This window comes from Thalassophryne amazonica, chromosome 18, assembly GCF_902500255.1.
Source record: "Thalassophryne amazonica chromosome 18, fThaAma1.1, whole genome shotgun sequence".
Classification (NCBI taxonomy): Eukaryota; Metazoa; Chordata; class Actinopteri; order Batrachoidiformes; family Batrachoididae; genus Thalassophryne; species Thalassophryne amazonica.
The window spans coordinates 62414135-62431208 of record NC_047120.1 but is presented as its reverse complement, the minus strand read 5'-3'; the positions used below and the strand labels follow the sequence as shown (position 1 = coordinate 62431208).

The 17074-nt window shown below is 42.7% G+C and overlaps 1 protein-coding gene across 1 annotated transcript in view; it reads left to right on the top strand.

The window, feature by feature from the left end:
* Positions 1–17074, top strand: part of grid1b (glutamate receptor, ionotropic, delta 1b) — a 977470-nt gene that overhangs the window by 22986 nt on the left and 937410 nt on the right. Inside the window, exon 2 of the mRNA XM_034193125.1 lies at positions 11516–11671. Coding sequence (XP_034049016.1) covers positions 11516–11671 — 156 coding nt within the window. The remainder of the gene's footprint in view (positions 1–11515; positions 11672–17074) is intronic.

Sequence of the window (17074 nt, the reverse complement as noted above, 5' to 3'; positions counted from 1 at the left end):
GAGCTGGAGCCTATCCCAGTGGTCACTGGTCAAGAGACAGGGTTCACCCTGGACAGGCCACCAGTCTATTAGAGGGCCACATATAGATAGACAAACACATTCACACCTACAGGTGTAGTCAGAAGTTTACATACACACGTCATGGTAATTTTGGGCTTTTATCGATGTCCTTCAACTGTTCTTTTGCCAGGATGGAATGACATCATACACCATGAATGTCTTTAAACAACAAGAATTAAGCAGTTAGGAGTTCTGAAACAACCCAGGAGCCACCAAGGCTCAGGCCTGTCATGAACTGGAAACTGCTGGAACACCAGCATCACTGGAGTTGAAGCAGGTTTTTGAAGCGAGTTTTATGTTGCCTCTCCTCCCAAATTGACACCTTCAAGGTAGACTAAGATTTGCATTCGCCCACGTGTACAAGCCAAATGCCTTCTAGAGAACGGTTTTATGGTTAGAGGAGACCAAGACTGAGCTATTTGGCTACAATGACAAGAGGTATATTTGGCGAATTAAAGGTGAGGCTTTCAAATCTAAGAACACTGTACCAACTGTCAAACATGGTGCTGGTTGCATCATGCTCTGGGGCTGTTTTGCTGCAAGTGGTACTGGTGCATTGCACAAATTGGATGGAATAAAGAAAGAGGATGGCTACCTCTAAATTCTTCAACATCACCACAAACCAGCAGCTAGACTGTTTAAACTTGGCTACAACTGGGTGTTCCCAGCCCTATTGAAAATTTGTGGACTACATTTAAAAGCTGGGTCTGTGCCAGAAAACCAACCAGTTTAAATGAACTTTGCCAATTCTGTCGAGAAGAGTGGTCAAATATCTAGCCAGAATTACGCCAGAAGCTTGTTGATGGTTATGAAAAGTGTCTGGTTGATGTGCAGCTTGCTATGGGACATTTAACCAAATATTAGTGGGGGTGCATGTATATGTTTGACCCTGTGTGAATTACAGAAGATCCAAAATCAAATTTCTGCACCCAGTTCTTGTTTTACAGTCATTAATAATCTTAGCTGTACAGTAGTTACAAGTTGGCGAAAACAAACAAACAAACAAAAACAGTTTGACACCTTTAAAAGCCCACAACTGCCATGACATTAAAGCCCGTGATGAAGGAATGTGAACATCTGATCACAACTGTAACATCTATGTAGAGTCACCAGTTCACCTAATCTTCATGTCTTTGGAAGTGGGAGGAAGTCTGAGCACATGGAGGAAACCCACGCAAATACACAGAGAACATGCAGAGCCACACAGAAAGGACCTAGTGCAGGAGATAACTGAAACAATGGTGATACAAGCACCAAGGTTGGCACAAATACTCCTTAGAAACTCCTCTTTTGAAAAACCGACTAGCCACTTGAATTTTCAATAGGAGGTCAGGTAGGGATCAACTGAAGAATTGGACCGGAGTCAAGATTAAAAATGCTCCAATCAAATTGAAAACTACACTACATTATTTGTCTGATCATAACAATTCCAAAAAAGGTATAGTTTGGACTATCTATGACTGAATGTTCAGCCTAACGTCCCCTGGGCTGTTCCCCTGGTGGTTCGTCGGCCTGCCCCGGTGGCTTTGGTGGGTGCCCTTCCTGGCCCCTATGCCATTCTAAATGTCCTTTTTCTCCTGGGGCCCTGCATCCTAGACCCATTTTCATCTGTTGCATTCAATCAACCGTATGGCTCCTGACAAACCAGAGTGGTCCATGTCATATGGTAAGGTTCTGTACTTTTGTCTTGGCCCAACACATCAGCCACAGTAGTGATCAGATATTTAGCTGTGATCTGGGTCTCTGTGTGTGGATGGTTGTGTGTTTGTGGCCGTCACCACAATTCGGTTTTGGGTGTTCTCAAGGGGATCGAGACTCTGGTGTCCGAGATTAGGGTATGGATGCTCACTAACTAGACAACACACTATTCCTGACACTATTTGTTCATGTGTGGTTGTTTGTCCTTTTATGTTGTGTGATTAGGCCCCGTCTCCTTGGTGTCTCACTTTTCATAACTTCAGTTATTGTCTTCACCACTTGTCTTTCATTCTTGTCTGTCTTCATGTTGTTTTGGTGGTCGGCCCTTCCTGATAGAAGTTGTCTGTTGGCTTTGAGTAGAATGGTGTAGGCTGATCGGGAAGGGGAGATGGGGGTCACACACGTACACCACATTCACTCATGCACTGCATGCTATCTGTCTTGCAAGAACAAATTGCATATATGTGTGTTAATGTATATAAATGGTTCTGCCAGTGTAGCATTTACCATTACTGTATATGCACACAGGGGGAGAGGAAAAAAAGAAAACTACACTACATTATTTGTCTGATCATAAAGATTCCAAAAAGGTATAGTTTGGACTATCTGTGACTGAATGTTCAGGAGTTATGGGGCAAAAACAGCAAAAATGGTGACAAAGGTCATCTTCAGTTTGTACAGGGGTCAAAAGTTAAAGATGCTCTAATTTTGGTTAAAAAAGTGATGCAAATTATTGGTTGAGCTAATAGGATTAGTAAATGGAATAGACTGTGTTGAATGTTTGGTCTCCAAATTAAAGGCCGGGTTCACACAGCAGGATAATAAGGCCGATATCAGACCCGATCTTCCCCTTCCGACAATCTTAAGGATGCCTTGACAATTGTTATGACGCTAAAGATAATCTTATCAGACATTCCTGTCGTGTGTGGTGTGTTAAGAGCACTCTGATCTGCTCGGAAGGACATCAGGAACGCTCCGATCACAAATCGTGGATATGTTGGACATGTTGGATTTTCTTGGCCCGATATCGCAGCGTGTGTGGTGTCCTCCGACCAAAACGAGCACACAGCCTGCTGAATGTGATGTGCAGCCAATCAGGAAGCGAGGTGACGGACGCACGGAGCAGAAAATAAAATAAAAACAGCTGTTCTGACTTACCAGAAAATCAGGTAGTCGCGCTGTCCCCACTCCTATAAAGAACGCCTTTTCTTTTTCTTTTTGTATCGTTTTCCCCCTCTGTTTTAAATAGTCTACAAAGTACCTCCGTTTGTTTACTCTCAGGTCACGTTTAATCTCGAGAGATTTTGCGAGATTTTCTGTCTGAGCTGTGAATGTTCGTGTGTTAAATCTGTTCGTGTGTGGTGGTGTTGTCCTTACCGTGTGGCTGAACACCACACAGTGGACGACCAAACCTGTTAGAGCTATGATTTTTTTGTCTTCACGTGTGTGGTCTCTCAGGTTTTGGAAACATAAAGATAATTTTAAAATCCTGTCGTGTGAACCAGGCTTAAGCTGCTATATTAAATTATGTTAAATAAATCAAAATTTACTTTTCATTTTCAGTCTCTTTGCTCCCTGTCTATTTCCTGAGATAATACAGAATTTTACCTCCACTGACGCATATTCAAATGAAACAATTAGTTTTCTGGGATGACGGGTAAACGCAGGAGACGCTGCATCACTAAAACAGCCACAAGTCTAAAACGTCTCACTGGTCTGTCAACTGGATTCAGACGGGCTTCACTGTGTTTTGGACACAGCATAGCTGAACGAGAAAATGCAGTAGATTTCTTGTAAAATAATCTGCCATTAGCCATTGTTTGTTTGCGATTCTACCTCTAACATATGGAAACAACAGTAACTATTGCTTCAACCCTGACACTAAAACACTGAATCACAATTTGAAAACAGTTTGTACGAGGTCTATTAGAAAAGTATCCGACCTTATTATTTTTTTCAAAAACCATATGGATTTGAATCACGTGTGATTGCGTCAGACAAGCTTGAACCTTCGTGCGCATGCGTGAGTTTTTCCACGCCTGTCAGTTGCATTATTCGCCTGTGAGCAGGCTTTGAGTGAGGAGTGGTCCACCCCCTTGACAGATTTTCATTGTCAGTAAATGGCGGAATGATTTGGGCTTTTTTTTCCATCAGAATTTTTTCAGAAACTGTTAGAGACTGGCGGCTGGAAACCATTCAAAAAATTTATCTGGCTTTCGGTGAAAATTTTACGGGCTTCACAGAGAATAAGGACTGTTACTACGGCTTTAAGGACGCTCGGCGCGCCACGCTCCGTGCCGCCATCGAGAGCCACAAACCACCGGATCATTTCTAAACGGATGGCTCTGTGGAGCCGGACTGTCCTGTGCACTTTCTCTGGTTATCACAAGAGCTGGACATCAGCCATTTTCCAGCAGATTGCACTTTTAACAAGAGATTTTGTCATGGAAAGCCACGCGGAGGTTTCGCGCGTCACGACCGATTTGCTGATGGAGCGAGACAAAGGAACACCTCCGTTTTGGTCTCACAGGACGGCTTTGAGATGGTGTTCAGACAGCTGTCGGTGGTTTTTCCATCGAGTGATTATCCGAGAAATTGTGGATGTGCCTGGACATGCCAGAACATGTCCCGTGAGGCTTCATCATGGCATTGCTTTGCGCCATGCGGCACCGCTGCGACGCGCGGAATTCCTCCGCAGGTCTGTCTCAATGTGCCGAAAAATTGCTGATGTCCACGTCTTTTCACAATTCCTGTGCTAGTCAGACGACGTCCCGGATAAAACACAGCATCCAGTTTGGAAATGAACGGCACATTCCACTGTTACAGGAGTTTTTGTCATGGAAAGAGGAGCGGAGGCTTCGCGCGTCGCGGTGGTGCCGCATGGCGCACAGCAACGCCATGATGAATGTCACTGTACAGAGAAAAGAGTTCCTTTAAAGAAATAAAATAACTGAGTATATTTTCAGAAGGATGAAGTTCTTATCATGAAATCTGAGATAAGAATTCACAGCAGTCATATTTTTTTAGTTTTTTAAAGATTAACAGCTACAGCAAAAAGCTAAAGTTTATGGCTGCGATCCCAGAAACCGACAAATCAACATGAAAACCTGCTGCTTTTCTGTGGTTTTTCAAGCCATCTGGAGCTTTGGGGCACAAGAAGCGGCAGAATGCCGGTTGGTTACCTGCCAGAGAGGAGGAGGCTTGATAAACCTAACAGCTACAACACAATAACTTCACATCAGCGGCAAACAACTTGTACTTGGCTGCTATTTGGTATGAAGTTCCTGTGAAAAGAGTCAGAATGTTTCTTAATAGTTTTTATTTCACACATTTTCCAACTCAAAACAGGATTTTCTTCTTTTTACACCTTACATTAGTGTTTCACCTCTATTCATTCATTTACTATACGTGCTTACTCCAATTAAGGGTCACAGGAGGGGGGGGGGGGGGGGGGGGGGGGGGCTCTATCGTAGGAGTCATAGGGTGAGAGGCGAAGGACACATTAAATAATGAGCCTGAAAAGGGACACCTGAGCAGGAGGGGAATTAAATGCATTTAAGTACAACACATTTAAATGCTGTGCAACACGCAGCAGCATGCATCTACCGCATGACCTGTTCTGGATGGCAACCACCCAGACAGACCAATGTCCATCTATCTGCTGTAGTCAGGTGATACGTAGGCACACCCTTGTCCTTTTCCACCTGCAGGTGTCCTCAGCACTGTAGAACACACGTGTCAGGGAAGTCACATGACTGTAGTGCCACAGCTGATGTTCCCTGATGATGCACATGGTATTTATAATAATAATAATAATAATACATTTTATTTGTATTGCTCCTTACATTTCAAAGAAATCTCAAAGTGCTACAGCAAGGATATTAAAACAGATTTCAAAAATCATTTCAAACGATAAGATATCTAAAAGGCCTTTTGAAATAACAATGTCTTTAGGCCTTTTTTAAAGGCCTCCACACTTTGTGGGGCCCTCAGGGTCTCTGGGAGGGAGTTCCAGAGCTGAGGAGCCACTGCCTGGAAGGCCCTGTCTCCCATGGTGGAGAGTCTGGTCCTGGGTTGGTGAAGGCAGTGTGAGGAGGTGGTGGAGCGGAGAGATCTTATTTATTTGTGGTCCAAGTCTCCATTTTCTAATTGAAAATGAGATTGTTTACTTACTCTATAATCCTGACTAATTAGAAAAGATGGTCATAAGAAAAATACCTGAGATCCATCCATTTTCTATACCTGCTTACTCCAATCAAAGGTCATGGGGGGGTGGAGCCTATCCCAGCAGTCATAGGGTGCAAGGTGGGTTTACCCTGGACAGGACGCACATTCACACACGTGCGGTCAATTTAGGTGGCTCCCCTCCTGATCTATGCATCATCACTGATCTGGCTTTTGTTAAAACAAAAGATATTTTTTTCTTTTTAAAATGGCTTTTAACACTTAGTGGTGTTGTGGCATTTTACGAGGTCTATTAGAAAAGTATCTGACCTTATTATTTTTTTCAAAAACCATATGGATTTGAATCACGTGTGATTACATCAGACATGCTTGAACCCTCGTGGGCATGCGAGAGTTTTTTCACGCCTGTCGGTTACGTCATTCGCCTGTGGGCAGTCTTTGAGTGAGGAGTGGCCCACCCTCTCGTCGATTTTTTTTTTTTTTCATTGTTTAGGAATGGCTCAGAGACTGCTGCTTTGTTTGATCAAAATTTTTTCAAAACTGTAAGGCACAACTGAGTGGACACCATTCGATAAATTCAGCTGGTTTTCGGTAAAAATTTTAACGGCTGATGAGAGATTTTGGTCTGGTAGTGTCACCGTAAGGACAGCCCACGGCGCCTGACGGCAGCGTCTCGCTATTTCAAGTTGAAAACTTCCACATTTCAGGCTCTGTTGACCCAGGAAGTCGTCAGAGAACAGAGAACTTTCAGAAGAAGTCGGCATGAGGAGTTTATTCGGACATTCCATTGTTAACGGAGATTTTGTAATGAAAGAACGTGCGGGCAGAGTCGCATGTCGGGCCAGACCCGACCGTGGGGGGTCGCGACAGGAAAAACACCTCCGTTGGAAACCTTAACGGGCAAGTTGGAACATGCCCAAGCTGTTAAACAATTTCTCAGTTACTCACTTGTTGAAAGCCATCAAAAGCCGCCTGAATTTTACAAATGGTTTTCAACACGGAGGTGTTTTTCCTGTCGCGGCGCACACAGATTTTGAATTTGCGCGCACGTCTTTCATTACAAAATGTCCTTAAACAGTGGAATGTCTGCATAAAGTCCTCATACCGGCCTCTTCTGAATCTTCTCTGTTCTCTCACGACATCCTGGGTCAACAGAGCCTTAAATTAGGATGTTTTCAGGTCGAAACAGGCCGACGACAGTGCCTGGAAGCGCTGCATGACGTCCCGCTCCATGGGAAGTCCTTACAGCGACAGAAACACCCCATAATCTCTCATCAGCCGTTAAACTTTTCACCGAAAACCAGCTGAATTTCTCGAATAGTGTCCACTCGGATATTCCTCACAGGTCCAGAAAAAAGTTTGATAAAGTAACGCGCGCCGTCTTGAGCAGCGTGTGAAACAAAGGAATTCAGCTGAGAGGGCGGGACCACATCTCACTCAAGGCCTGCCCACAGGGAAATGACGTCACCGACACGCGTGAAAAAACTCATGCATGCGCACGAGGGTTCAAGCATGATTGGTGTAATCGCACGTCATTCAAATCCATATAGTTTTTTTTTAAAATAAAAAGGTAGGATACTTTTCTGATAGACCTCGTATTCTGTTTTATGTACAAACTTATTTATTACCTCTGATTTTATTTTGCTCTTGTGTTGTCAGTTTTTTTTTTTTTTTTTTATTTGTTATTTCGCAGTTGTGTTTCTCGCAGCATCTCACGGTCTGTGACTCACGTGAGAAATTAGTTTCAGCAGAGTTCCAGTTCAGGGCACAATGTAAACAAACCTCATGATGTATGGACAACAAGACATCGGGGCACGGCAGAAGTCCATCACAGCTGCTACACCTCCTCTAGATAACCCTCTCAACTTGGGAGAATGTGTCATCATCATAATTGCCCGTGAAGTCGCTGGATCAACGCCATCCATTGTTTACATGCGCTGTGAGACACCGGAACTCTGCTGGCACCGCGGTGCATTCTGGGAAGTGCAGGGGGCCGCCAGGGGGATTATGGGAAATGCTAAAGTACTGAATATTGGAAACCACTTTGGTTGCCCTTTGGGCTGTGTAAAGGGCTGTTGAAATAAAAGTTGATTGATTTAGAGTCACCAGTTCACCTAACCTGCACCTAACTTTCAAAGACAAACCCCTGAGATGGTTATGAAATTTTATAGGTACCTGAGTGGATAAGGAGGTGGCCTGCCAATATGTAGACCTGGGTTTGAATCCCACTCATGCTGCCAGTGTGTGTCCTTGGACAAGACACTTTATCCACATGATCTTAGTCCACCCAGCTGTAAACAGGTACTGGCCTTTGCTGGTGAAGTAACGCATGTCTGACTGGCATCCTGTGCAGGGCGAGTCAGAGCCTCTCGTCCGCTTGATGCTACTGAATCTGGAGATGAGCACAGGCATCAATGGGCCTCAGGGCCTATATAGAACTACTTATTCTTTCAAATCAGGAAACAGTGAGCAAAACATGGAAAACTTCATCAACATAAAAAGACCTAAAGGTCCAAAAACCACTTTGTTGGCATGAGAGTCAATTAGCAGCTTTAATCCTGCTACTTGATTCTGCACATAGCAAGAGAAAAACAGCAGGGAGGCTCATTTGAATCCTGACTTTTGAGGTCCCAGTGGGTCTGGAGTCAGAGTCCTGCACTCTGGAGTCTTTATTAATTAACACTGTTGGAGTATGAAGCTCTGCAGTCTGTTACTATGAGCAGAAATATAAACCATCTACATCTGAAATGAAAACGCTTGAGTGTAATTTTTGACCCAGATGACTAACTGATCAGGTCCAGAACCCGTCACCCCTCGTGACTCTGAGGAACGTCTGATCCGCTGTGGACTCTGGAGATCATTTAGATGCTCAGCGAGCCGACTGAGTGCAAGCAGCTTGGGAAATTGAATTCTCACTCGCTAGGAAGGTTTTCCTAATTGTGCATGAAGAATTGTCCAATGGTTCTTTGTTTAAATCTCTCTCTGCCTGCTTTGGTGTTGTCATCATTCCACCTGTTGTAGGACAATTCAATATTCAAAACTTTGGGACACTTTCCCACTTTAAAATCAAACTGTCCACTGGAGAGGCATCCGTACGCATGAGTGATTCCTCATGTGTGGCATTGAGATTAACATCATCATAACCCTGTGCATTGGTGAAGCAGTGACATCTACAGTAGTGTTCAGAATAATAGTAGTACTATGTGACTAAAAAGATTAATCCAGGTTTTGAGTATATTTCTTACTGTTACATGGGAAACAAGGTACCAGTAGATTCAGTAGATTCTCACAAATCCAACAAGACCAAGCATTCATGATGTGCACACTCTTAAGGCTATGAAATTGGGCTATTAGTAAAAAAAAAAAAAAAAAAAGTAGAAAAGGGGGTGTTCACAATAATAGTAGCATCTGCTGTTGACGCTACAAACTCAAAACTATTATGTTCAAACTGCTTTTTTTTTAGCAATCCTGTTAATCACTAAACTAGTATTTAGTTGTATAACCACAGTTTTTCATGATTTCTTCGCATCTGCGAGGCATTAATTTTGTTGGTTTGGAACCAAGATTTTGCTTGTTTACTAGTGTGCTTGGGGTCATTGTCTTGTTGAAACACCCATTTCAAGGGCATGTCCTCTTCAGCATAAGGCAACATGACCTCTTCAAGTATTTTGACATATCCAAACTGATCCATGATACCTGGTATGCGATATATAGGCCCAACACCATAGTAGGAGAAACATGCCCATATCATGATGCTTACACCACCATGCTTCACTGTCTTCACTGTGAACTGTGGCTTGAATTCAGAGTTTGGGGCTTGTCTCACAAACTGCCTGCAGCCCTTGGACCAAAAAAGAATAATTTTACTCTCATCAGTCCACAAAAAATTCCTCCATTTCTCTTTAGGCCAGTTGATGTGTTCTTTGGTATATTGTAACCTCTTCTGCACGTCTTTTATTTAACAGAGGGACTTTGCGGGGGATTCTTGCAAATAAATTAGCTTCACACAGGCATCTTCTAACTGTCACAGCACTTACAGGTAACTCCAGACTGTCTTTGATCATCCTGGAGCTGATCAGTGGGTGAGCCTTTGCCATTCTGGTTATTTTTCTATCCATTTTGATGGTTGTTTTCCGTTTTCTTCCACGCGTCTCTCATTTTTTTGTCCATTTTAAAGCATTGGAGATCATTGTAGATGAACAGCCTATAATTTTTTGCACCTGCGTATAGGTTTTCCCCTCTCCAATCAACTTTTTAATCAAACTACGCTGTTCTTCTGAACAATGTCTTGAACGTCCCATTTTCCTCAGGCTTTCAAAGAGAAAAGCATGTTCAACAGGTGCTGGCTTCATCCTTAAATAGGGGACACCTGATTCACACCTGTTTGTTCCACATAATTGATGAACTCACTGACTGAATTCCACACTACTATTATTGTGAACACCCCCTTTTCTACTTTTTTTTTACCAATAGCCCAATTTCATAGCCTTAAGAGTGTGCATATCATGAATGCTTGGTCTTGTTGGATTTGTGGGAATCTACTGAATCTACTGGTACTTTGTTTCCCATGTAACAATAAGAAATATACTCAAAACCTGGATTAATCGTTTTAGTCACATAGCACTACTATTATTCTGAACACTACTGTAGGTATTGTTTTCACTGGTGTGTATGTTTGTGTGCATCTGTATCCCTGTGGACAAGATAATTCAAAAATGGCTGGATGGATTTCCTTCAAATGTGGTGGGAGTATTACTTGGACAGATATCCAGAGTTGATTTGATTTTAGAGTAGTTTGGTCAAAGGTCAAGGAAAAGATGGTTTAAAAAAACACCCTTTTTTTGAATGTCTCAATGACCAAGAAGCCTAGATGGATGGAAGCATATATTGATCAGAAAAATAATATTTGTGAATTGATTTATATGATAAACGTCATAATGAAGTCACACAAGTCTTGATGAAGCTGTGCAGTCAAAAACACCATTATGGAAAGATATATATTTACTTGTAGAATTATATTTTGGTGTGTAGAATGTGTGAATGCAGGGTGTGAATCAGCCCCTTGATGCATTTCACGACTAATGAGGTGAGGTAGTTTTTTTTTTTTAAGTCAGCAGGATATCGGGGGGGGGTCAGTCATATTGTCTCTTTGACCTTTAGTAATGTTTCTTTTGTTCGGGCAGATACATAATGATTTAGTCCTCCACACAGATGCACAAAGTTCAGAGAATTGTTTGGGGAAAACATCCATTGAGTGACAGTTCTCATTAGCGAAGGGTCAGAGGTCATTATGGGGATGACCTTGGTGTGGATAATTTGTTTCAGTTCAGGTTCTATGTTTACAGGCACAGCTTGCAGGTGTTTTTGATTTGATTTGTAATGAGTGACGTGCTGAACAATTTCTTTCTGCAGCCGTTTTCACAGACTAAAAGTCGGAGGTGCAGCTGTAAAATGTGTGTGGAATGCTGAGCTTCAAATGTTGAAATTGACATGTCAGATTCTGATGAAGCTCGGAGAACATTTTGTGTCCAGATGTCCTTTAACCCCGTGACTCCTGCTTCCACCTGTCCAGGTGCCATATTCGAGGAGAATGCAGTGCGTGATGACGAGGTGTTCCAGCTCGCCGTGTCTGACCTCAGCCTGAGTGACGACATCCTGCAGAGTGAGAAAATCACACACTCCATTAAACTCATCGAGCCCAACAACCCCTTCCAGGCCGTGCAAGAAGGTAAGATGCCGTGCAGCGTGTGTTTCACTTCTGATACTGGACTTCTTCTCCGGCGTTTTGAGTGCTTTCTGTTTGTTCTGGGTTTTGGGGGTTTGGAGTTTGCTGCTCGTGCCTCTTGTGATTTGTCCTAATGACCCAGTTATCAGTCTACTGAACACTCTTTGAACCACTCCTCCTCTGATTCTGCTTTCTGATGAGGATTTCTGCATCTGAACATTTCCATTTCGGTTTTCCTGTTTCCTCAAAAACTCCCTGAAGCGCTACCTCTGTTTGTTTCTTTGCTCTGGATTCCTCTCTGCAGAGAGACATAGGGGGCAGTGCTGAGCTTCATTATGCATGCGTGTAATTTTCCACATAATTGCTAACAAAGAGGCATTGAACAGAGCTAATCTGCTGCTCAATGACTTCGCTGAAAAGTGCTCTGAAGGCAGCAATGATGCTGCTGGCTGATAACACGAACGATTGTGTTGCTGCAGATAATGAACATGATGTTGGATAATTGCAGTGATGATGATGATATAACTGATATTAGTAATAATGACAAAGATTATACTTGATAATAACAGCAGTAACACATTGAAACCCTTTTTAAAAGGAGAAACAGTTTTTGTCTCAGCGGGACTTTTTTATTTTTGACTGTAAGCATAAAAGAAGGTCTGGGATGTCACAAACCTTTGTCATCTTTGATGTTGTGCTAAGTTCACTGTGGGGATGATGGTAATGATGATAAAATTCACCATGGCGACGGATATGTAGGGTGACCTCTAAAGCCATCTGAAGAGGGTGTTCACTGTGAAGTAGCACCGGTCACCATGGTGATACTTACAGCTTGACGATGAAGACGGAGATGCTGAGTGACCATGGTGATGGAGCTGAAGATCACCATGGTGATAAAGACTGAGGCTTATCACGATGGTGGTGGACGTGGTGATGTTAAAAATAAAGATCACCATGACGATGAATCTAATGATGCTTATAGTGAGGGATGCTTATATCACGTTGGTGATGGAGATCAGACTGCATGGTGGTGAAGATGAAGCTCGCTGTAGGGAGAGACCTGTTGCTTGATGTTTGATGATGATGATGATGTCTTGCTGCCACGCTTGATGAGAGTAAATCATTGACATAATGTTGAAGAAAAACATGTCAAATAATTTGTCCTACGTTGAAACATTGATTTAAATGTTGTGTCCAGAAGTCCTGAGAAGTGTGTGAATCACCTCATGTTTGGACACATGACTCGCCCAAAGTTCACCAGCACATGTCACTTTGGTTTAATATAAATGTTTGTCATACCCCTGACAGTAAACCGGCCCATAAACCCGACTGGACTCCAGCCGTGTTGGTATTTATCAGTCCATCAATATTTAGTATCTTGAACAAACCTCTTGTGTAAACAGAAACAGCCTCAAGTTCATCTTGGTCTGATCACATGGCACACTTTTGTTTATATTTACTGGAAGTCCCCCCCAGTTTGGCTGTGGGCTTTTTTTATTAGCAGGCCAGGGGTCAGAGGTCAGGGTCTCCTGGCAGTCGTCAAGACTGTGTGAGAAATCACTTTTGTCACAGACATGCAGCTAGAAGAAATTAAAATCTCACTGAAATTACAGAAATATGACCAAATGAATAAGATATTTCAAAATATAATGAGTTTTAATGATTCAAATGATGTTGTCCTGCATTAATGATAATCAGAGTGCTGCCCCCACCTGCCTGGAGGACCGTTCACCAGATAAATCCAAACGGCCTTTCATGCAATGACAGAAATCCGTGTATTTTATTTATTTTTGTTAAAGAATAGTTGGATTCATCTGCAGTTAATTTTTTTTTTTCAGTTTTTACCTGCAATTCATTTATATTGTGTATATTTCACCTGAGTCTCCATGAATCCAGCCAAAAATACACACAAGAAGAGAGAAACTGGCTAAAGGTCAAACATTGTGTGTGTGTGTGTGTGTGTGTGTGTGTGTGTGTGGGTGTGTGTTGGCTAAAGAAGAATGACTTCCTTTAGCTTTAAGCTGCACCAGTCTTTGTTCAAGTTTATTTGCATTTGCAGTATTAAAACCACATTGGAAAAACATGGAAAACAAACCTTTAATTGAATAAGTTTGCTCTTGGTGGTGCACCTCCTGCCTGTTGTAACGTGTCAGAAAACAGATTTGTTGTCGTATGATGAAGGTAATTTGATTTAACATCGTCTGCAAAACATGTCGACTGACAGAAATACCATCTGTGAAGAATTTTCAGCATGTTTTCTTTGTGTTTCTGTTGAACGTTCGGTGCAGCTTGAATGTTTTCTCAGTTATATTTAATCAAACTACATCAGGGTGCAAACTGAAAACAAATTCAGTCTGTAAATAATATTTTATTGGAGGTTAAATACACTCCTGGAAAAAAATGAGGTGGGTGAACTCTGAATGGCAGTTACTGTATAGCTGGTGTCCCAATTCAGGGTCTGCACCTTTCTGAGGTTTGTGACCCAGTTGATAGTTGCCGTTAGTTGCGACATAGACCTTAGTAGGGGTTGAACTAACGGCCAACAATTACAGCCTTCAAAGTGTGCAGCCACTGAATTGGGACACAGCCATAGAATTACTTAAGACGAGGCTAAATGCCTGTTGGTCCCAATCTTCAGCTGGCCTAACTATGTATTTTTAAGACATCCATTGACAGGTGCCATGCACTGTGCATTAAAAATTATTCAGTACACATGGTTATAATGTCCTGGGGGTTGAGCTGGAGTCAGTGGTGGAGGTGTCAGAGAGGAGGATGTTGAGGAAACTGCGCAGCATCTGGGACAACACCTCCCACACCCTGCATGCCTCAATGATGTCCTGTCAGAGCACCTTCAGCTATAGACTGAGACCACTGAGGGGCGCCACAGAACGCCATAGGAGGTCTTTCCTACCTGTGGCAATCAGACTATAATTCCTCCCACTTCTGCAGGATGAATACATACGAACAGACTTATTCAGAGTTACTCAGTTATATGCAATATTGGTGAACATCTTGTGAAAATGTCTTCAGTCATTTTTCAGAAATTTGTTGTACCTATTGTATTAAAAAAAGCAATGTTCACTGTTTACTGTTTGGTTCTCTGGCAAAAACATTTCCTTTGGGATAGTAAAGTTCATCTTATTCTTATAGTGTAGCATTTTAGTATAATGATGGTAGCATATGGATGCATGCAGTAATGCCCCCCTCCCCCCACACTCTCCCACAAACACCCCACCTCCTCCACCACACACAATTTTGCAAATATATATGATTTTGCAAGGCGTTATCTCGCAGTCATTTGAATCGGTCACCAGTCTTGTCTTGGATCACCTCCTCAGGCAACACGTTCCACTCATTTCTTAGATCCAACTTGCTGTATACTGTAGACTGTGTATTGAAGAATTTCAGCGTGTAACCCTGTGTCATACTTGTAGTCTGTTCGAAAAATTGACCTTTGTCCAGATTGTTGACGCCCTATGTGATTTTTGAAGAGCTGAATCATATCACTGTTTTCCTTGGGTGGTACTACAAGGTCTGTAGATGTAGGCGTTACAACTGTTTTTTTTTTTTGTATGGGGTATCTCTGCCTGATTGGACCTGCTGGCCTCTGTATCCTTTCAAGAGCTTGTTCCATAGTATAGTGTGGACCCCAGAGTAATTTCCCATACTCCAAGTGAGGTCTAATCAACAGCTTATATAGGAGTGGCAACAGTGTCTAGGATTTTGGTGGCTTTCTTGAAATCGGTGGCTGTATACTTATGAAATTTAAGCTTTTAATCTGTTGTCACTCCAAAGTCTTTTCCACTAATTGCGACATTTGAGGGCATAACTTTACATTTGCTGGCATTAAATGACATCTCCCACTTAATCTGGATGTACTAGATCAGCTTGCAGTGACTGAACATCCTTGTTCTTTAACACAGCTTGTGTTTATCTTAGTCACATTGCCTGCCAATATTGACACTATGTCTTCCAGTAATTGACGCAAATTGTTGATTTATACCACAAGCAGAATGGGTCTAAGTACCAGTACCAGTATCTGGACCACTTTAAACACATACACAGAAGCAGCATCCCAGCAGATTGTGTGTTTCAATTACGTCTGAACATGTTATTGATTGAGTCATCTTTTAACGGTCAGATGGTGAAGTCAGACTCGCAGGTCTTTATTATTTTGGGTCTATCCACGTTATCCACATGAAGACCTACTGCTCTTTCCTTCAGATGACAAAGTAAAGCCCTGGTCCCACCGAATAATGAAGCATGTAGCATTTTTTTTTTTTTTGGTACTAGTTGAGTTATTCAACAAACATGGGTGAATAGTGGCTCTTAGAGGCAGAGTATTCAGCTAATGAGGCTCATCTCGGAGCGTGGTGCTAATTTCGAGAAGTTCAAAACTCAGTAAAAACAGCATGGGGCAGGGGCATCACAGTGCTTAGTGGTTATCACTGTTGCCTCACAGTGAGAAGATCATGGGTTTGATTCCCACCTGTGACCTTTCTGTGTGGAGTTTGCGTGTACTCCTCAGTCCAGAGAGGAGAGAGGAGAACCTTCCAGAAGGACAACCATCTCTGCAGCAGTCCACCACTCAGGACTGTACGTAGAGTGACTAGACGGAAGTCACTCCTTAGTAAAAGGCACATGGCAGCTCACATGGAATTTGCCAAAAGGCATCTGAAGGACTCTCAGACCATGAGAAACAAAATTCTCTGGTCTGATGAGACAAAGATTGAGCTCTTTGGTGTGAACGCCAGACGTCATGTTTGGAGGAAACCAGGTACCATCTCTACAGTGAAGCCTGGTGGTGGCAGCATCATTCTGTGGGGATGTTTGTCAGTGTCAGGAACTGGGAGACTAGTCAGTCCTTCATTCGCCTGCAACACCTTTGATCTTGACTCCGGAAGATCTTCGAGTGCATCTCTGGATTTGACAGGCAGAGGATCCAGAGACATGAACGTCCCTGCTGAGATCATTGAAGGTCTCTACAAGTTTGGTACTTTAGCGGTTCGACTCCACAAATGACAACCTTCCTGCTTCACGGTGCCTGTTGTATTCTTTGAGGTAGCTGCAGGTTGAACCTCACTGTGAAAACAATGACTTGATTTCAAGCAATAACCGATCTCCACAAAACCACAAAACTGCACCAGAAACCATTCAACACTCTGGATAATAAATTAATGAACATCGGGACTTCATAGCCCCGGACGCTACATTTCCAACATTAACTTCTCCCTTCAGGCCACAGATACAGATGCCTGACATTTAAAACCAGACGTGTTGCCTCGAGCTTCATTCCATCAAAGCGCTGAATCTGGACTGTAAAGCTGGAGCTCTTAAATTCGCTCTCTACTGGCCCTGAGGGCTGTTACCATACCCCCAGGCGTCTCTGTCTGTTCTTCTGTCCTT